Below are 21,980 nucleotides of genomic sequence, written 5' to 3'. Positions count from 1 at the left end.
CTTCTGTTTTACTTATAACTTAAATTATGTTTCTGTTATGAAAGATAGGAAATAGATTGGAAGAGAAGTTTTTCTGGGACAAAAGGCTGTGATTTTGTGAATTCCTTTTTTCTTAACGTTTCTCCAACACCAGCTGTTGGTATCATCAGGAGGTGTTATAACTTGATGCTTCAAAGATTTGTTTCGAGTCAAAACAAAATTTCAAATTTTGTATACAGTTAAGCAACTCAGACCACTGGTTCCCAACCTTTTTTTGGCCATGCTTCACCTGAGCATCTTGGAAAATCTAAATGCCTTCATGTAAAAGAGACATGTGAAGGGGGATATGGTGGGGCGCTCATGCAGCTTCCCTTCTAAGATGATCGAAACTTGGAAAAAAAAATTGTTGAAACAATAAACTATTGAAAAAAAATTATTTAAATGCTGTTTCAATCAATTTTCAGAGAATTGGAAATGCTTTTTGAAAATTAAAAACTCAAAATTACCTTATGTTCCCTCCCCCAAAAGCAAGTCCTACCCATCCACTTTGTGACATATAGTTATTATTGTTCAGAAAGGAAACTCCTCACACGGAGCCCCAATGGCCAGCAAAGTCATTCTGTGACACATTTTGATTCACACCGCTGCGTCTTAATGGGTGGATCCAATGATGCCTAGGGTTCAGAGTCAAATAAGAAGCCTTAAATTATTAGAGAATTTATTCCAATATGGTCATGAGTCAATGTGGAGCAAGTCAAATTTATAAAACGTGAATCTTTTTTGGCATCAATAGAAGAAAAAGACATTGCCTAAATGGTAATGAGCTTTAATTCAAATACTTTGTGAAAACAGCATAAAAATGGAATTAAACGCACAAAAAATGTATTGTTATATCACTGGTCTTCACGGTTTAATCAATGTAATAATCATTGATTATAGAGGAAATGATAATAGCAGTTTGTAAACCCAAAATGTGAAGAAAAACAACACAGCTGGGTGCGTTTCGGAACTGTATCGAGCTCCTTCAGTAGGTAATAAAAAGACAATGAAAAAATAGCAAAAACCCCATATAGTAGGGGGGGGGGTGGTTACATGCTGTTAGGGATGATTCTGCATCCTCAACAGGGAGATACTTCTGCTATATGGGGTTTTTGACATTTTTTCATCTCATCTTTTAATTGGCTAATGAAGATGGAACTCGCCAGTTACGAAACATGCCTAGCGGTTGTTTTTCTTCTCAGTTTGGGCTGGCTCACAGTGATATTTTCACTGTATCGCCCGAAAGGTAATTTATTTCCATTTGTTAACATTGTTCCCTGCGTGAATCAGCTCAGACCACCAAACATTGTCTCTATAGTCAAGGTGTCATTGCAACCGCAGCTATTTTAACTGAGTTTGACTGTATATGTAAGGCACTCGTTAATAATTTCCTGGAGAACAGCGAATGTTAATCTGAGTATAAAAATCTAGTTAGGCCGTCTTTAAAACCCTTTACACAATCACTGACAAAATATTGCATAAAAAATGTCAGTGGGATAAGTTCACAATCCAGTTCTCTGTGTTTTCTCCGCGAAGCTTTATTGTAACCCTGTGAACCCACCAAAGTTGTTTTACTCCCCTTCGTTTTTTTCTATGCTTTTGTTAGTGATTTTTTCCCCACATATAATAAATCTTTCTACTATATACATGTGTAAAAGAGAGAAATCGACTGTATGCTTCTGTCTATTATACTGTGTTTTCCTTTCAATTTTTTTTTCCTTTTCTGTTCTTTTTTCCTCTTCCTTTTTCTAAAGTGCAGTCGGCTTTGGACAAGGTTACCAGATATATCACCGATTCGTCAAACAGAGACTCTTCTAATTGGGTGGGGAGAAAAAATTTGGGAAGTGTTTACTAGGTCCAGTATATTTAGCTTCAGGACAATGTTTTTTCTATTCGCCTTCATTGTTTTTTAACACCTTTCTTCGTTATCAATGTCTGGATGTTCCCCGTTGTTGGATATCTTTTGTTCATTCATGGCCTTTATGGCATTGAAAACCATAAAAATGATTGCGTCCTCGAAGCCGAGGCGGACTTTAGACAACAGCAGCTCAAACGTGCCTGTATACAGGTTGATCCAAAAGTCAGTTAACATTTGCAAGTTCCATAATTCACGCAATATTGTACCTAGAGGGATAAGAATTGACACACGCTGGATATGTGACATCCCTGGAGGGACAGAGTCTGGGTCGTGACTGGTCTGTCGGATATGCGACATGGGGTTTTATTGAAATTTTGTGAAATGACCAACAGATGACGCTTCATCTGATAACAAAACAGTGCATCTGTTAGCAAGGATTAATCAATATATCAATCAACGATAGATCAAAATTTGTCCAGCGCTATCTGATGGAAAGTTTTGCACATTAAAGCCCCATTTCGTTTCTAGCACGTGTCGATTTTTATCCCTCTACTTACGTTATTCCGTGAATTATTGAACTTTCATATCTTGTCTGACTTTTGGAGCGTCCTGTATAAAAAGCGTCCGTATAAAAAACGCCCATAACTTTCGGGCAGACTTAACCACTTCACGTACAAGCTTTTGGCAATAATGAAATGAAATAGTTTATTATAAGACAAAAAAAAGGAGAAAAAAAACCAATATATATAAATATATAAATACAGTATCCTACTCAAGGGATCGCTTGATCCGTCCAGAGTATACAAACATAAATTTTTCTGTGGTGGCAAACACTTTCATATAGGCTACTAACAAGTACTAAGCAAAATACAAGTATAGAGATAGACAAATATTTCAAAGGCCTAGGTGACGTAACACTGTATACTGGGGGCCGAGAAGTACCTTCCTATTGTAGTAAAATATTAATATAATTGATAATTAATTTCTTGAAAGCTCTTAATTCATTTTCATATTTTATTTCATTTGGCAGGTTATTAAAATATAATGGAGCCAAATATATGAATTGCTTTTGGGTTAATGTTTTTTTAGGTTGTATAACATTATATTGAAAACCTCGACGGAGACGTGTGTTTGTTGGGCATTGCTTGATTTCAAACCAAGTAGGATTTTTATAAATAAATATTAGACTTCGGTATATATACAATAAATTCACGTTATTTCTATTGGCGAATTGGCGGTAAATCTGGTAACGTCCTAACTGCACGTTAGAATAAGGAAGGGAAAGAAAAAACAGTATGATAGAAAAGTAGATAAGGAGCATCACAGTAGATTTCACCCTCACCCTACGTGTTCTCTGTCGCTCTTACATTATGTGAGGGAAAAAAATCACGAGTACAGAAAAAAAACGAGGTAGAAAAATAACTTGGGTTGATAGGGTTACAGTGAAGCTTCGCGATGGTGAGGAAAGAAAACACAGAGAGCTGGATATTGAATTTATTCTACTACTAAACCGCGCATGCACCTCGTTCGCATTCCTCTGCGTAGGAATGTTAGAGTGTACGTGTAGTGAAACCTGACGTGAAGTTTGTTTAGGTGTATTGCTTGCTATGTGTAGTGCCGCCATCAGTTTCTTCAACTATGAAAGAAGTGAAATGATTGAATCATTGTAGGTCTGTTGTTCTCTGTGGCGAGACTTTTTAACCGGGAGATCGGCTTGCATTTGCCCCTTGAAGGTGGAAACCACAGAAAACCAACTTCAGCCGACCACCGTTTGGGTTGTGACCGTTCAAGAATCTCTGCTGCAAGAAGATTTGTACGACCCATCTCGGTAGCGTCTGCGAATTAAGTTATTCTTGCAGGCTACCAGAGGCCTATTTGCGGTTTTGCTACCCGTGGGCTGCATGAATTTTGCCGCCCTTCCCTCGTTCTAGTTTAATTTTCTTGATTACTCATTCTTCGAATTCGCCGCTCTGTCCTATAACCCAGTGGTTCTCAACCTTTTCAACTTCCCGGTTTTATTCATTTTTGTGAGTCGAAGGCCTGGTCAAACACACGACCAACGGAAAATGAATGAGGAAAAATGAAACGGCTAATCACTCGCGGCCCGGTATGAATGATATCAGGGCCCGGTACCGGGCCGCGGCCTGCCGGTTGGGAAACACTGCTATAACCCACTTTGTCCCCCCACCCCCATACCGGACTGTAAATATGTTTGTGTCCCTAACGTGCTTGCATAATCTTTTGGTCACTCACGTGCTTGCGTACTCTTTTGGTCACTCACGTGCTTGCGTACTCTTTTGGTCAATCACATGTTTGCTTATTCTTTTAGTCACTCCGCCATGCTCACACTCTCTCTCAAGGTCACTCTCATGCTCGCACACACTCTCTAGGCCAGTGTTTCTCAACCGCCGGGCCACGTTCCGGTACCAGGCTCTGATATCATTCATACCGGGCCGCGAGTGTTTAGCCGTTTCATTTTCCCTCATTCATTTTCCGTTGGTCGTGTGTTTGACTGAGCCTTCGACTCACAAAAATGAATGAAACCGGGCCGTGGGCTTGAAAAGGTTGAGAAACACTGCTCTAGGCCACCTTTTTGGCCCACACGCTTGCACTGTTTTGGTCACTCATATGCGTGCACACTGTTTCAGTCACCCACATGCTTGCACTATGGGCGGAGAGGAAATACGGGGGGGGGGGCAGCGCGTCAAAATGTGGAGCCATCTGATCTAACGTACATGTGTATATATATGAATTGACATCATCACCATTAGCAATAATGGCCGTGCCCCCCCCCCCAGACTTTCAATTCACTCAAGTCACTCACTAACGTAGTCTCTCGCTCGCTCTCTGGGCAGAGGCAAATTCGGGGTCATAAAAAAATTTTCCGAACTTCTCCCATTATGTACTCATTTTCTTGGCCACTCATTCCCAAAATTTCCTTCCCACCCTGAGCTATAGCCCGTTAATCTCCCCCCCCCCCTCGTAAATACGCCACCTCTTTCTACTAACAATATGCAGCAAATGTAATTCAATATCATGAAGAGGAAATTAGCGTCGCCGACGAGTATGAATTGTGGCCGGTTGAACGAGTTTTGTTAGAGAAGCTGAAATAAATATCTACACAATCATCGCACGTAATTAATTGTCTCTGATCTCCATTCATCATTCAAGTAATTCTCTCACGTCGAGAAAGAAAACTGACATCAATGACCCAAATATATTTTATCTTCTGCTGATTCGTTTCTTTTCCTTGTCTTGTTATCGCGATTGGGTGTGCGTGTGCTTTCACTTGCTGACTGGAATAATGGCGATTTTTGTGTTCCGTGTTTTGGATATGATAAGAAAACAAACACCGTAATAACGTCACTCCTCCGAGCAAAGTGAACGGCTGTGAATGTTCTTGTCGCCCTTTGTCTAATATCAATTGTGTGTAATCTGTGAGATGAGTTTTGGCTCCTTTTGCGCTGTTTTCGTGAAAGTGAAATAACTTGAAAATGTCCTGTGCGGGATCGCTGGTTCCTGATATCGAGGTAATGCTGCTAGAGTATGATTTCTCTGTATAGTTTCTACGGGAAAAGAAAATAGCGCAATGCGGTTGAATGATATTTGCATATGTTTAATCCGGCATTAACCAATAATTTTTTTGCAATAATTATTGAAAGGTATATACTGTATCATAGTATCCATGTTTGGAGGGATCCTTGAAGTAATATCGCAGTGTTAGAGAACCTCTGCAATAATATCCTTGCCCCTAAGAACCGTTGCAATTGCAGTATATCTCTAGGAAATCCTTGAAGTAGTATCCATATTCCTTGAAGCAATATCTATGTTCTTTGACGTAATATCACAGTTTTAGAGAACCTCTGCAATAATATCCTTGTCCTATGGATCCCTTACAATTACAGTATATCCATGTTATAGGAAATCCTTGAAGTAATACAAATGTTCTAGGAAATCCTTGAACTAATACAAATACAACGCCACAACAGGCAAAATGCCCAACGAGGTGGCTGATAAAAAGATGCCCATAAAAATATGGATGTCATATATTTCAAAAAAAAAAAAAAAAACAGCAACCCAGTTAAAAATGCAATTAACACAAATTATAAACAATATATACACATGATAAAATATTATACAATGCCCATAAAGAATACTTATGGCTGTCTTATTCTAAGAATGGATAGCTTCTCGATTTACCCCAATATAAATGTTCTAGCAAATCCTTGAAGTAATACAAATGTTCTAGCAAATCCTCGAAGTAATACAAATGTTCTAGCAAATCCTTGAAGTAATACAAATGTTCTAGCAAATCCTTGAAGTAATACAAATGTTCTAGCAAATCCTTGAAGTAATACAAATGTTCTAGCAAATCCTTGAAGTAATACAAATGTTCTAGCAAATCCTTGAAGTAATACAAATGTTCTAGCAAATCCTTGAAGTAATACAAATGCGTTTTTGGAAATTTTTTCAATATCCTTGTTCTAGGGAATCCTTGAATCAATATTCATATTGCGTGAAATCATATCGCTGAGTTTTTTGATTCTTAGAGCCTATTCCGAGAAGGATTTTTTTTCATGCATTTCCATTACTATTATTTCTACATCACTCAAGCACAAAGTGCTGCTAAACTGAGCTTAGAAAAACATATTTTAAATTGAAATTCTTCAATTTCTTTGGATAGAATATTTTAGCGCTAAATCCGAGGGTTTATCGAAACGCCAAAGTTCAGCCAAGTTCAAAAACAAAACTCGAAAAGCAACACTGGAAGCGGAACCACGACAAAAAATGTAGCGTGAGTGACATTCGATTCAATTTGCAATTTTCTTTATTAGATCATAGTTCAGATAATTTATATATATATATATATATATAATTATCAAAAATTATACTCGGATAATTATTATGAATGTCAGTATATATGTGGACATATATATCTAGATAGACAATATAGCCATGAAGTCTGACCATTTTGCAGGTACATTCATATGATTATCTTTTTAGGACTACCGATCGCTGTTGAATGACTTCGATGATGTGAAGCACACAACTCTGAGTGAAAGAGCCGCCCTGAGGGAAGCTGCAAGGTAATAGACATTTATCGCTCCCATAACCGCACACCGGTTAGACACGACAAGACAACTTTAGACAAGCTTAGGGACCGTTCAAGTATTACGTCAGAAAATTTTTAGTTATTTTTGACGCCCTTGCCAGTAAAACTGACCCCCAATCTTTTCACCAAATTCTCGTCATCACTGCCCCCTACCTCCTAACGCATGTTGGTGGGATAAGAGACGTACGCTGGAGGTGGGGGGGGGGGCTTGTGCGCCCCCCGGACGAAATTTTTATTTTTTTTATGTAAAAAATACTCTTACAAAAATTAGAATTTCGAGAGAAAATACCTTTATATGTTATTATAATCAATTTCTGTTAATTTAAATGCTATTTAAAGGCTAAGAACTCAAAATTGTTTTTTAAGCAATTCAATGCGACTCAACCTCTAAGCCAAATATGGCTTAGCAGAGCGGACTTCTTCGCCCGCGGACCAAATGTGGCCCTGGGGAAGCATCTGATGTGACTTGCTCCCCTCAAACCTAATTTTGTAAAAATGAACTAAGCGGCACATTTAAAGATCGCTTAAATGACACGTGGCACAATTCCTGAATATTTAAGCGGCTCGTGGTGCACTTTCAAGTCTTTGAAGTAGGCCCGAAGCACACTCACAGATCACTTAAGTAACCCGCAATACAGTTCCAGAACACTTAAGCGATCCGTGGTACAGTTTTAGAGCACTTAAATGGCCCCACAGTTTGGTTCTACATCACTGAAGTTACCCACGGCACATTCCCAGATTACGTAAGTGATCCGCGGCATAATTACGGATCACTTGAGTGATGCGTGGCACAGTTCCAGAGCACTTGAGCGGCTCGGACACATTTCTAGAGCATTTGAAAGACCCGTGAAACATTTAGGGATAGCTGAAGTGGCTCTGTAGGGGACTTATGATTAGAGAGAATGTTATTTATGACATGAATGTCGCTCTCCACTTGTTAATACAAGATATACGGAAGACTGGATGTTGTGAAGATATTTATTATTTCAGATGTTTATTTTTTAAGGAAGGAAAAAACTCATCTCTGCCTCCACCGGGAGTCGAACCCGGGTCCCTCGATTGCCGGACGAGTGCTCTGACCACTAAGCTACAGAGGAGATAGAGATTTTCCTTCGCTAGAGCGTATATATGAGCGTATATATATTAGCTGATCGGTTTCACCGTCCATTGCACGGTTCCGTTCGGCATATATACGCTCTAGCGAAGGAAAATCTCTATCTCCTCTGTAGCTTAGTGGTCAGAGCACTCGTCCGGCAATCGAGGGACCCGGGTTCGACTCCCGGTGGAGGCAGAGATGAGTTTTTTCCTTCCTTAAAAAAAAAAAAAAAAAAAAAAAAAAAAAAAAAATAAAAAAAAAAAAATAAATAAATAAATAAATAAATAAATAAATAAATAAACATCTGAAATAATAAATATCTTCACAACATCCAGTCTTCCGTATATCTTGTAGAATGTTATTTCATCTGCCCCCAAACTGGCGAAAGGTTTTTCTCGCTTTTGGCGCACCGAGTGAGATGCCATTAAGAATATTTCATATTTTTATAAGGACGGTTGATGACGTAAGCATCATCCGAACCCCCTCTCCTCCTTGTCATAAAAAGTCGGCGAATCGGGAACCCCCCCCCCCCCCATCGATGTTGACGTAATACTTGAATGATCCCTTAGTTATTTTTGTTTACATTGATTTGTATCACGCAAGTTTCAGTTTGACTAATCGGTGTGTTTTGTGCCATGCAAACCAATGTGAACAACAATGAAAACAATGCCATAGGGTCTCCAACTGGTGTTCCGCGGAACAACTTTTTGGGCTTCTGCATGATCAAATGCCATGGGACCCTTAAGAATCCCGGAGTTTTCAAAAAAGCAAAGTTTCTCGTCCCGAATACTCGCAAAGCTGTTCTTTGTTTCAAAAAAAGTCAGCAGATTGAAAGAACAGCATAAATCAGGGAAAGAAGAGTTGTCCGTTAGTTTACGCTGTTTTTTTTTCCCAACTCTCCCCTCTATTTTTGAATTTAAAAATCTCTGCGAGCATTGCGTTTTTATAAGCGTGTATTTTTTATTTTATTTTACTTTTTGCCTCAGGAGAGACAAGGCAACAACTTTCTAATTGGGTTTTTGAAAAAGAGGACAAAGTATATAAAAATTTGATTTTTTTTTATTCCGATAACTACTTCCCCAAACACCAACTCTAGCCATAACGCTATTTACTGCCATTAATGAGATGGGTTGGGAATGAAGACGCTGTCTATCGGTGATCGCCTCAAGTTCGTTAGCGAAAATATCTTGTTTACATCCTCCCATGGGTTCGAACCCGGGAGAGGAACCTTACCGGGATTGTGAAAAATGTATATAAGAAACTATATATAGTATAAATAATTAGACCAAGTGCAAAATATCAAATTTTGTAGATAATATATATTTAATCAAATAATCATAATTAACGGCATTTAATAACTTATAATCGCATTTATTAATATGATGTATAGTTGACGCTGAACATAAAAATTAGAGTAGGTAATATATGCATTATGATTAATGTTGAAAGAATAGCATTAATTATAACTTAATGACGTCCTAACAGGCTGATGAAGTGACATTCTGTCACTGCCCTGTTGAGTGACTTTCTGCTTTTTATTTCCTCTCCAGCCTGCTTAAGCGTTCTTTTCTCCCTAGATTAATAACCCAATGTGGGTAATATTAAACTCTAAGTAGTTTAAAAAATAATAAAATATACAACCATGGCGAAAATCGCACTACTAGTCCAGGATGGCTAAGAAATGACTCAGGGGTATTGGCACTGTTTGCCAATTTCAGTCGGAACCCTCAGGCCACTATGGCATATTTAGGATTGTAATTATAATCGAAAATATCATAATCCAAATCGAACCGAAACTTTGTCGTTGCTAGTTGATGCGAAGCACTGAGCTTTCCTCTTCGTTTTTCAAGAAACCAAGTTTTTTCTTGCGCATTTTACTAATGTTAATTTATCACACACAAACAGCAACTGTTAAAATTTCGAAACAAACTTGACAATTCAATTGATATTATTGCTGAGAAAATATTTATCAATATCATGATATATTGATTTTTTATATATGGCACATCAATCAAAAAACGATCATCTCAAGTTCAATCGAAAAATCACAACAGTTGCTTCTTTTATTTGATAGGTGACAGCAGTAGTTCCAGTAGTGGTGTTTTACATGAAATATATACTGTAATGCAGTAATATGCAATATATAATACAGTATATATACTGCATATAGGTCGCACACCCATTCTCAATATTTTCCAGATGGTGCATTTTTACTGATGAAATTTTATTTTTACCCGTTTATTGGTTATGGAAAGTAACAAAGAAAGGCACAATTTTTTCATGGTGAATAAGTTCGCAAAGTATGGATGTTTAGAGTCTGGAAGTAATTGAGAATGCTTCCCTGTACACAGAGTTTTTTGCTTGAGCAGAGACATATTCCCTATATTGTATGAGGTAGCAGTTTATTTCATCATATCGCGCAGATATCGAGATATCAAAATCCTGTGCGCAGAGAAACAACAGGTCTGTACAGGTGAAATAAAAGAGAATGCGCCAACTATCTGGGGAAAAAAAATTAGAGGGCAAATTTTTAATGTAAGAATAAAGTTCTTTCTTTTCCCGGCGAGAATCTCGGTGCTCAATGTCCCCCTCCTCCCACCAGAACCTATAGTCAGGCTCCCTGGACTGAGATATTTGGTGGACCTCCTCTATAATGAATTTATAGTGTTATTTATACCCTTTGGGGGGGGGGGGCTGTCATGATGCTCACATAAACCACTGCGATGTTTGCTTGATTTCGCACTCAGAAGATGTTCACTGACACCGCGTAGCTTCAATGATAATTTCTATTGAAAAATGTGTCATTGTAAAGTCCTTGTACGGGACATTCTATTCTGTGGTGATGGTTATAATCAAACTTCTTGATTCGTTTCTTGGAAATTTTTTCCACTAGAAGAGAGGATTCTTGGATTCAGAATTTACGTGTATTTTATGGGACACCCAGGGCCATCTACATGTTCGCAGGCACGAGGACCCATGTCCTCCACATTCTTCAGTAGGGACTCTAGGTTGGATCTTCAGAGGGCCCGCAGGTCAGGCTGTAACGGGCTCATCTATTATGAATTTGTAGTAGCAAAAACAAAAAAATGATGAGAGAGAATCATCTCGAGTCTCCGGGCTGAAGCCCTGTGAAACACCCCTCCCTTGTGAGGGCCATGCGGGGACCTCATTATATAGAAGCCTACACGATAAGACCTGGAACAATGATTTATGAAATAAATATGTTTTATTGGAGGTGGTGCCTAATCCGTCTTCCATTTTGCCCTAATTTGAGACGGCAGTAGGGACATTATTATTATTATTTTGGATAAATATTTGAATATTTGTTTCAGTTACGTAAAACAGCTTTATCATCACGGGTTCCGCGCGAAACCCCTAGACGTTGGAAACCCCGGTGTAAAGTTGTCTTCTCCACTCGCGTCTAACCCGTGTGCACCCAGCCTAAATCATTTGCTTAACGATGACATTTTATGTGTCCATGAAAAGTGTTGAAGAATTGATACTGAAATATTATTTTGAAACAAAAATGTGCTGTTTCTTCAAGTTCGCCGATCGTTCACTGGAAACGACATGAAGTGATAAAAAAAGTCGCTTGCAGATGTGTGCATTCGCAAGATTGATTCCACTGCACAGAGAGTACGACAACTTCATCCATTAGCAGTAGAGTCACCAGATTCGTAAACTGAGAAAGGAAGACGCTTGTGCAAGCCTCCTTGGTAACACGTCACTATCTCTCCGAAAATATCTACCGCCAAAATAATTTTTCCCAACTATACCAGAACCGCTGAAAAAATAAAAACAAATACCGACGATTCCCTTCATTATAAGCGATTCCCTTGCTTATAATGCATTTTTCACACAGTCTGGTCAGTTTTATTGCTTTGACTGAAGTAAGGCGAGGAGCTTTCTTCTCTACCCCCGAGAAGGTTTTTACAGTATTTTCGGAAGCGTTACTTTTTTTTTGACAGAGGTGATTTCTCATAGGAATCAGCATTAATTGTTGTTTGCGCATCCTATTTTTTTAATTGCTGAATGGAAGAGGTAACATCCCCGTTCCTCCCCTCTGCAAGAATACGGCATTAGCTATTAAGCAAACAATGGTATTTTTAAAATGGATGTTGCGATTTCGTTCTTCGAGAACTGTTTTTTTCGGACTGTCTTTTTCATATCATCCTGGAACAAGCTGGGCAAGGTTACAATTTCATCTGCGCTGCTTGGAAGCAACTTGGGTTCCTTGGGATCTTGTATTCTGGGAATTTCGATGGTGATTAGTGAAAGCATGCAAAAATATGTATATTCCTCTTAGTGAAAAGAAGAAGAAAATTCACACGAAACCTGAAAAGGAGGACAAAAGCGCGAATTTTCTAAAACGTAAGGAGGACGCTTGAAATGGCATCAGAAATGAGGGCATGATCTCCTAAAGAATACCATCTGCTGATTAGCAGTGATCTTCAGCTTGTGATTTCTGGCTACAACAGAAGACGAAAAAAATTTCTGATCCGAATGGGATCTTAGGGCTCTTGCCGAAAAAGTCGATTGCATAGTGCCATCGATTCCATACAGGTGCGGTACGGTTGTTTACTTTTTTCGCACTACTTGCTCCGTTTTTTCTTCCCTCTCTTGGTATCTCTCTCCTCCTTTCCCGCGTGAACACAGAAGCTAGAAATTGTATAATTGCCGTTAATGGGTTGTGATGATAATTAGTAATTGATTAAATATTATTATTTATTTATTTACAGCAAGAATGCCTTCTCCGAGTTCATGTCAGATGTCTCATTAAATATAGATTTTTAATAAATTTTCTCAAAAAAATGTTTGCACAAGACATTATAATGTTTCAATATTTTAAAAATTGGAGAAAATTTCATTGATTGAAAAATTAAATGGAATTTTTTCAAATTTTGAAGAAACCCTTATTTTATTTATTTATTCAATATTGATTGGCCGAGGCCTATACAAGAGGATGCGGAATTATATATGGCGAAATTGACGATTAATGGTACGAGAGAATTCAGAAATCGTGGTGCAATCTACAATATTTGATGGTAGGTTGTTCCAGTCGATAATAGTTCTTGGGAAAAAGCTAAATTTGTGACAATCTGAAGAGGCAAAGATGGGCTGTAATTTTTTGCAATTATTGAGTCTAACAGAGAAATGAGAAGGTTTGATTAGAATATTACAGGTGTCAATATTAAAAAACCCATGGAGGATTTTGTAAAGAAAAGTTAAACGAGAGATAAATCGAAGAGAGGAGAGCGGTTGGATATTGAGTTGACTCTTCAATATTTCCACAAGATTATTTATCGAACACACTCGTCTGCACTTAGTAGCATGTAAAGGTCGCTTTCAGTGGATGACGTTGGTTTGACACTCTTTGTCGTCGTACTTAATGTCGGTTGTTGCCGCTCGCGTAGCTTGCCGCGTGTTGTCGCTTCCAGGGAACGACAGGTTTAAAGGCAAACTTCAGCTGTAAATGTGATCATGCCATTTGTTCTTCTGCAAGAGAAATATTTTATTTAAAATATGGGTTCTCGTAGGTGCCTGAAATGTGCCGATGCCCCTTGCCAGAAGAGCTGCCCGACACAACTTGATATCAAGGCATTTATTGGTTGCATATCCAATAAGGTGAGTATATCTGTGTAATATAGAAATGTTTTTCATACTTCATTGAGACAAAAATTTCCACGGCAGCGTCTTTGGGTCCATGAGCAGGGGTCTCAATGCATGGCCCACAGAGCTCTTGGGTGACGTGTGTAGTATAGCTTATTGCACGCTGGCTTCAATAAAATGTGATAATATGGCTCACTCTGTGTCAACGGTTGAAGGCACTTGCCACAGAGCAGGGATCTTTACCCGTTGACACAACGCTGGCCAAATTTGACGTTTTAATCGGACCTGCGGGAAACTAAGACATGGGTTTGTAACTGGACTTCCGCATGATCAAACACCACGGAACCCTTAAAAATCCGTAATCTTACCGGAGAGCTTTCAAAGAAGAAAACTTTCTTGTTAGAAGAAACAGCATAAAAACAGCAGAAAAATTTAAAGAACAGCATAAATCAGGGAAAGAAGAGTTGTGCATTAGCTTTTATGCTGTTTTTTTTTCCCAACTTTCCTCCGATTTTCGAATTCAAGTATCTCTGCGAATAAGATTTAAAATAATAACAATAACACTTAGAAATGTGGATTTTTTTTTTGCCTCAGGAGAGACAGGGGCAACCAAAATTTTTTAATTCGGTTTTTGAAGATAGGGTGCCCGTATAAAAAATTAATTTTTTTTTATTTTGATAACTATACAAACCTTTGCAACATAAGCGTGGTGTTGCTTGAGAGCACCTGCACCAGACCAAATTATTTTTCTGAGGATCTACCAGAAATGTTCGCAAAAATTCCTAAAAATTTGCTTACGTAATACTTGAACGGCCCCTATATATGTATATATGAATTGACATCATCATCATTGTGCCCTCCTCCCCATACTTCCAAGTCAATTCCGCCTATGATGCACCGTATATAGGAAAAGTCAATATATTATAATACTGTTATAAATATTTTTTTGAGCAATAATATCAGTTGAAATGTGAAGTTTGCCTAAAAGTTTTAACAGCAAAAAACGATGAGAGAGGGAGAGAAAATAAACTCGGGCCACCTGGCTGGATCCATGTCAGCCCCCCCCCCCTCCCAATTGTGAGGGCCATGCGGGGGCCTCATTGCATAGGGGCTTCCGCGATAAGATCTGGCACAATGATGTTTGACAATAAATATGTTTTATTACAAGTAGTGCCTAGGCCCTCTTTCATTTTGCCTTGGGGCTATGATGCTTTGGAGACGGCAGTAGGGATGACTTTTTTTTTGGACAAATATTCAAATATTTGTTTGAGTTACTCAGAACAGCCTCACATCATCATCAAGGGATCCGCGGAATAGCCTTATAACTACCAAGGGTTCCGCGAAGAAACTACATTGGAAACCCCTGCTCTAAGATATCCTTGACGCATGTTATGAAAGAGTTCTGTGGGCCATGCGTTGAAGACCCCCTATGCAGGACCCCAACTAGGGAGGAGCAGGCGGGTCTCGTGCCCCGGGCGTTGGACCCGAGGGGGGCTCGAATTTCATTCTGAAACCTCTACTTCAACATTACAAGGGGAGCGTCAAAATGGGTGCTTGCCCCGGGTGACCAAGTATCTAGTTGCGGCACTGCCCCCCCTATGCCATGGAGTATATCGGAATCAACCTAAAAAAACTGCGTAATAATTCCTGTATTTTTTTTTCTTCTCTCTCTCGCAGAACTATTATGGTGCAGCGAAACTCATTCTGTCAGACAATCCAGTTGGTTTGTCCTGCGGGATGGTCTGCCCCACCAGCGACCTCTGCGTCGGTGGATGCAACCTCGCTGCTTCGGAAGAAGGACCCATCAACATCGGTGGACTGCAGCAATTCGCCATCGAGGTAAGTACGTGTAATCACATCGATTAAATTAGCGGTGTCTTTCTGAGGAGAATCAGCAAACTCTGGCTCTATTTTTTAGCAATTTCACAAATCTGCTTTTGGACTCAAATCCCAAAGAAACATCTAATGACATTTTAATTCAGGTTTTCAAAGAAATGCGCTTGCCACAGATTAGACCACCGGATCTACCTCCACCGGATCAGATGCACGAGAGCTACAGCTCTAAAATTGCACTGGTCGGTTGCGGACCCGCTTCTATAAGTTGCGCGACGTACCTTGGCAGGCTCGGTTACAAGAACATCGACGTCTTTGAGAAGGAGGACTACTTCGGGGGACTCAGGTAAGAGTGTATATCCATTTGGAAAGTTTCGTCAAACCTACCTGGATTACATGCCAATATTTTTTAATGATAAGTGATTTCGTATTTCACTCAGCTCATCTGAAATACCTCAGTACCGTCTCCCGTACAACGTTGTTCATTTCGAAGTAGAACTAATGAAGGACCTCGGTGTTAAAGTAAGTTTCACAGAATGGACCTACATTATTTAATATGAAAATTTGTTATTTCTGGGGATTCAGTGAGGACTGAAAGTTTCAAGCTGCTCCAAATGTATGTAGTACGGGATCTGACGTTTCAGAATAATCGTTCATTCAAACAGGTCCATACCGGGAGGATGCTCGGGAGAGATTTCACTTTGATGTCTCTGAAAGAAGATGGCTACAAGTCTGTCTTCGTAGGCATAGGTAGGTGTAGATGTTTCTTCCACACAAACTGTATTGACTGTTTCTTAAAAACCCTTTGTCATGTGTAGCATATTTAAGGTGACCATATTTCATCGAGACAAATTGGAATTTCCTATACAGCAGTGGTTCCCAAAGTATGGGCCACCTCCCCCTAGGGCAGAGGCTCTTAACCATTCACTGTCGCGACCCAAAACCATCAACAAAATCAGTTTCCCAACCCATGGCACTTTGTTTTTCGAAATTGGTGAAACCACTAATGGCGCAATAACCACATTTATAACAGGACTGTGTATAAAAGTGGATTTGTACGACTCGTTTAGAAAGCCATTGTGAATCAAGTTTGGGTCACGACCCATAGCTCAAGAATTCCTGGTTGTAAATGAATTTAAACGACCCATCTCTTGGAAGTTCTTGCGAATCGAAGAAGTGTCGTGTCTCATAGCTCAAGAACTCCTGACTCTTAGTGAACTTGAACGATCCATCCCGGAAGCACCTGTGCCCCAAGTTTGGGTCACGACCCATAGGGTCACGAGAGATTTCAAATAAAAACGGCCGTTTTTACGTTACGGAAAATAAAACATAATAATCATTTTTCGCAACTTGAATAGAAACATGAAAAAACTAAAAGATGTCTTTACTCAGCTGAGCTACTTACTAATCATACATGTATCACATTATGTAAATTTATCAATATCTACATGCGCAATACTCGATATAACAAGTTAATCACATCCAATTTCGAAATCACGTGTTTCGTGAAAGTAAAAACACAGAATATATATAATGGAGAAAATGTCTATACGTTTTTTAATGGACAAGATTGCAATAGTTGATTTCGAGTGTAGAATAATTTTGAAATCGGATGATTTTTCCCGAATCACTCTGTATATCAACATTAAGGAACATATACTTCACTAAACTCCCATCTTGCATAAGAAAAACACCAACTACATCAGAAAACAAAATAAATATTTCCGTAATGTTTAAAATAATAATGAATATCAATAAAAGTCAATATATCGCCAAATTAAAACCAGAGAAACAGACGTCCTGGAAAATGCTTTCAGGACAGCACATTTCCTAGCAAAAAGCGGGAATGTCCCAGAAATCCGGGATGTATGGTCATCACAATGTACAAGAGTCGTCGATGAATTTCTTGCCAAACTTCGAAACTTGGGAACCACTGCTTATACTACAGTATAACGCTCATTATAATTGGAATAATACCAAGTCGGGACGCCCAAAGATACGGGAGTATCCAGTAAAATTCAGGTCAAGGTGATCCAAAGCACATGCATACAGGGTGTCCCATAAATTCGTAAAAAGTTTAAAAATTCATAAAAGTTAAAGTAATTGGTATGTTTGAATGCGGTTCGCGAAAAAAGGATTCTTTTTTTTTTGCACAAAACAATGTTGCAATTTTTATCGATAGAGAGCAGCACTTCACGGAAGCGAATCACTGGAAATATGCAAATGGGAGTCCTATAAGAGTGTAAGATTAGCAGCTCATTTCTGAATATTCGTGTTACTTGCACTTTCAGATCCTAGCATTCAATTTTTTTTTAAATTTTCAAAATGTTTTTGAATTTTTGATACTCAAAAAATGCATTAAAAACATCAATGACAGCGAATCTTCGTTTCTTCAATTTATTTTTCCTCAAACTTTCAATATATACAGGGTGTCCTGTAAGTGCTAATGCGACGTTTATCTCTCCTCAACCGTTCGTTGTATGGTTTCAGTTTAAAATATGCTAAAATGTGTTCTGAAATCGCCCTGTACCCGTTTGCAGAGTGAAAATGCAGTGTGTAGCAAAATAAAGAACGTAAATTTTTATACGGCCTTTCCCCCAGTCCTTTAACTCCCAATCATAGAGTTGTTTCCCTGTCCCTTCTGAACCCACACAACAAAACAATTCCGCGTTTCCAAGTGCAATATTTGCTGAGATATTCGAATTCAAAAATCGGATAAAAGTTGAGAAAGGACAGTATAAACGGGGAAAGGAAGCGGTGTTCGTTAGTTTTTGCTGTTCTTTCCCAACCTTTCTCCGCCTTTCGAATTCAAATATCTCAGCGAATATTGAATTTAGAAGCGAGGACATTTTTTCTTCTGTTGGCCTGAGGGGATATAAAGCAGAGGTGGCCAACAGCTGGCCCGTGAAGTGATTTTGTGCGGCCCGCGACAAGGCAAAAGTACCGTGAAAAAATTGAATTTGTGATCATTATTTGAAGTATCGGTTCCAACAGCAGATTTCTTGATTAACAAACTGCTTACAAACTTCTTATTTCTAGTGACGAAATTAATTTAATAACTAATTAATTAATTCAATTAATAATGGAGCGGCTTATACACCGAAGTTGCACCACTGATGCGGCCCGCGACGCTATAGCTGACCATTATGTTGGCCCACGAACAGAGAGAAGTTGGCCACCTTTCTAATTGAAAGTTGCAGAACGGGAGGGGCGTATAAAAATTTAGATTTCTTATTTTGAGATTTTGAAGACATCGTATTTCCGCTCTCAAAAATTGCACGAGGTCATTTTTTGAACGCATTTTGAGCAAATTTAAAATTAAAATCATACCTCTACGACGAACGGCTCATGAGATAAAAAGCCGCATTAGCATTTACAGGACACCCTGTATATATATATATATACATATATACAGTATTTCTTTCCGTTCATTCATTTTTTCGCTATTTCGGTCGTATTTGACATCCATATTTTTTATGGGCACCTGTTTTTTTCAGCCACCTCGTTGGGCCTGTTGTGTCTTTTGTGTTTGTATTTGCATATTTTGTGAAGAAATAATTCACTCTTCGTTCAAAGTTCTTCAGCGAAGAGGATGCAGGTTACATTCATCATTCATTTTCACTTACAATTATTGATAAAATTTATGTAACAAATCACGCATTTCCCGGAGGCATTTTCTCCTGGAGGCAAACCCCGAAAGTTCAACTTTGAGTGCCGCCCTCTGATGAAAGTCCCGCAAAGTTCATATTCGTCATATTTCCAACTCAAAACTTAGTCAGGTTGCCTTGACTCAAATGATTAGCTCTGCTGAAGTCAAAAGAGGGGGAAAAAAAATCTACAATGAGAGAAATCAACCCACACATTTGTGGCACCAGGGTCTAAAAGAGAAGGATTTCATTGTGATGTTGACATTGGTGGGCACAGGGCCGCAACTAGACACTTTGTCACCCGGGGCAAACCGGCATTTTGGCACCGCATGCCATGCAGAAGAAGCAGTTAAAGGGTGAATTCGGCGCCAATTTTGGTCCAGCGCCCAGGGCACCAGATCCTCCTGCTCTTCCCCCCCCCCCCCCAGTTGTGACCCAGGGTGGACAAAGCGCTATTGATGAAGTTTGTTTTACCTCAGCAACGAATCACCGGCTGAAATTTTACGAACGTTTCAAACACAGAAGAGATCGAAGAAAAGTTATGAAAGATTGAAGGTGGTTTATTTCTCACCTCTACCGACAAAAATTTGAACTATATTTTACGTATAAAAAAACCTTCTTTATGCGAGAATAACTCGCACAAACCACATTCAAATATACCAATTCCTTTAATTTCTTATGAATATTTGAGCTATTTACGAATTTATGGAACACCCTGTACATCAGTCACTCTTATCGATTCACAGGTTTACCACAGCCTAAAATAGATCCGGTGTTCAACGGCCTCACGTCGAGAGAAGGATTTTACACTTCCAAAGACTTCTTACCGTCCGTAGCGAAGGCAAGCAAAGCAGGTGAATATATGCATATTTGTGATGATGATTATTACTCTCGGAAAATATAATGCCATAACAATTCTTGTGCAAAGTGGTACCTTGACCCACGAGTAATCCAAGTTACGGGCAAAAATGACATTTGATAGAGATGCTCCAACTTCTGAGCCAATCAATAATTCATTCATTCGTGAGCGCGAGACTCTCTCCGCATGCGAAAGGAAAGGCATTTTAATCGAGTCGACAACGGATTATATTAAGGGACGTCGTGACACACGGACAAACCCGAACCCTCTTGGTTTGGGGAAACTTTGCCCCCGACATGTCGTCTGCACTGAACGTATGAGTGACTAAGTGAGAAGGGAGTGACCACATAAATGACCAAGTGAGTGACTCTATGAGTGACCAAGTGAGTGACTCTAAGAGTGACCAAGTGAATGAAAGCATAAGTGACCAAGTTAATAATGAGTTACCACACAAATGACCAAGTGAGTGACCACAGAAATGAGCAAGTGAGAATGAGTGACCACAGAAATGATCAAGTGAGAGTGTGTGACCACAGAAATGACCAAGTGAGAGTGAGTGACCACAGAAATGAGCAAGTGAGAGTGAGTGACCATTTATCTGACCAAGTTAGTGGATGAGTGGTAAGGACCATTTACGTGGCCGAGTGAGTGAGTGATCATTTATATGACCAGGTTAGTGGATGAGTGACAGTATGAATAACTAAGTGAGTGACCGTATGAGTGATAAAGTGAGTTAGACATTCCGTCCCGACATTTCTCCTGCATAAGTGACAAAGTAAGTAATAAGTGAGTGACCACGCAAATGACCAGGTGAGTGATTCTATGAGTATCCAAGTGAGTATAAATGGAGTGAGTAGGTGAAAATGAATATACAAGTGTGTCCATATGAGTGAGCATTGTGACTGTGGTGTGTCACCATATGAGTGAGCATTGTCACTGTGGTGTGTCACCATATGAGTGGTGGGTTAGCTTGTGTTAATGGCCGGGTGAGTGGATGCGTGGCAGTACGAATGATCAAGCGAGTAAATGAGTGACAGTATTAATGACCAAGTGGGTGATCATATGGGTGACCAAGTGAGTCCCTAAGGAGTGACCGCACGAGTGATCAAGTGAGTTTGACATTAATCTCTGGACGTTTCACCCCTGACATTTCTCCTGCACTGACCACATGAGTCATCAAGTGAGCGACCAAGCGTTGGCTGTATGGACGACCAAATGAGTGACGGTCATTCACTCGGTCACTCATACGGCCGGAGCAAGCGAAATTTCCCCAGACAAACGATTCTTTAATAAATGCGTGGGGCGGGGGAGACTCCAGATCATATTTTTCCGGAAGCCCAACTACAGTCAAGGTACCAATTGTGTACTTATAGATCAGTGGTTCTCAACCGGAGGTGCGCGCACCTCTAGGGGTGAGGGAGAACATGTTTGTGGGTGCGAGATGTAAAAAAAATGAGATGTCGACTGATATTAATCAGAAAAAAAGGAAATGATAAAAATTGAATTTTTCAATTCCTAAAAAAATATGAATCATAACAATACAGTCGAATCCCGTTATAACGAACTTCAAGAAACTGGAGAAATCACTTCGTAATAACGAAATTTTTTTTTATAAAGGAGAATTCCAGATTATATATCATATTGTTTCTATGTAAACTTATTTCGGGGATCGAAAAAAATTTTCGTTAAAATGAGATTTTCGCGGTATTTGTTATAGCCGGTCTGTTGATCTGGTCTGGAACTTTCAACTCATACATACACTTGGACGAGTTAATCTAATCTAAGTTAATGCAGACTACTTTTCTAGAGCAGTTAATTTAGTAGAATTGAGCCCTAAGACCGGGATTACACTATAAAAGTTTGATAAAAGATCTTTTACAATAATTATAAAAAAACAAACCAATAAGCGTATTGGTTACATTCGCTGGAATGTAACCGATACCCTT

The 21,980-nt window shown here is 39.2% G+C and overlaps 1 protein-coding gene across 1 annotated transcript in view; it reads left to right on the top strand.

Moving 5' to 3' along the window:
• The first annotated feature begins 4,921 nt into the window (after positions 1 to 4,921).
• The window catches only part of su(r) (dihydropyrimidine dehydrogenase su(r)), a 31,899-nt gene continuing 14,840 nt past the window's right edge, over positions 4,922 to 21,980 (top strand). Inside the window, exons 1-9 of the mRNA XM_089242891.1 lie at positions 4,922 to 5,406; positions 6,561 to 6,671; positions 6,881 to 6,963; positions 13,623 to 13,710; positions 15,373 to 15,534; positions 15,678 to 15,874; positions 15,969 to 16,050; positions 16,194 to 16,278; positions 19,922 to 20,029. Of these exons, the coding sequence (XP_089099017.1) occupies positions 5,371 to 5,406; positions 6,561 to 6,671; positions 6,881 to 6,963; positions 13,623 to 13,710; positions 15,373 to 15,534; positions 15,678 to 15,874; positions 15,969 to 16,050; positions 16,194 to 16,278; positions 19,922 to 20,029 (952 nt within the window). The 5' untranslated portion in view covers positions 4,922 to 5,370. The remainder of the gene's footprint in view (positions 5,407 to 6,560; positions 6,672 to 6,880; positions 6,964 to 13,622; positions 13,711 to 15,372; positions 15,535 to 15,677; positions 15,875 to 15,968; positions 16,051 to 16,193; positions 16,279 to 19,921; positions 20,030 to 21,980) is intronic.

Source organism: Pholcus phalangioides, unplaced genomic scaffold, assembly GCF_987345545.1.
Source record: "Pholcus phalangioides strain wild (caught in Gottingen) unplaced genomic scaffold, Ppha-v1.0 ptg000015l_1, whole genome shotgun sequence".
NCBI classification, from domain to species: Eukaryota; Metazoa; Arthropoda; class Arachnida; order Araneae; family Pholcidae; genus Pholcus; species Pholcus phalangioides.
Note: the sequence above shows the minus strand (reverse complement) of the source record. Positions and strands in the feature narration are given on the sequence as shown.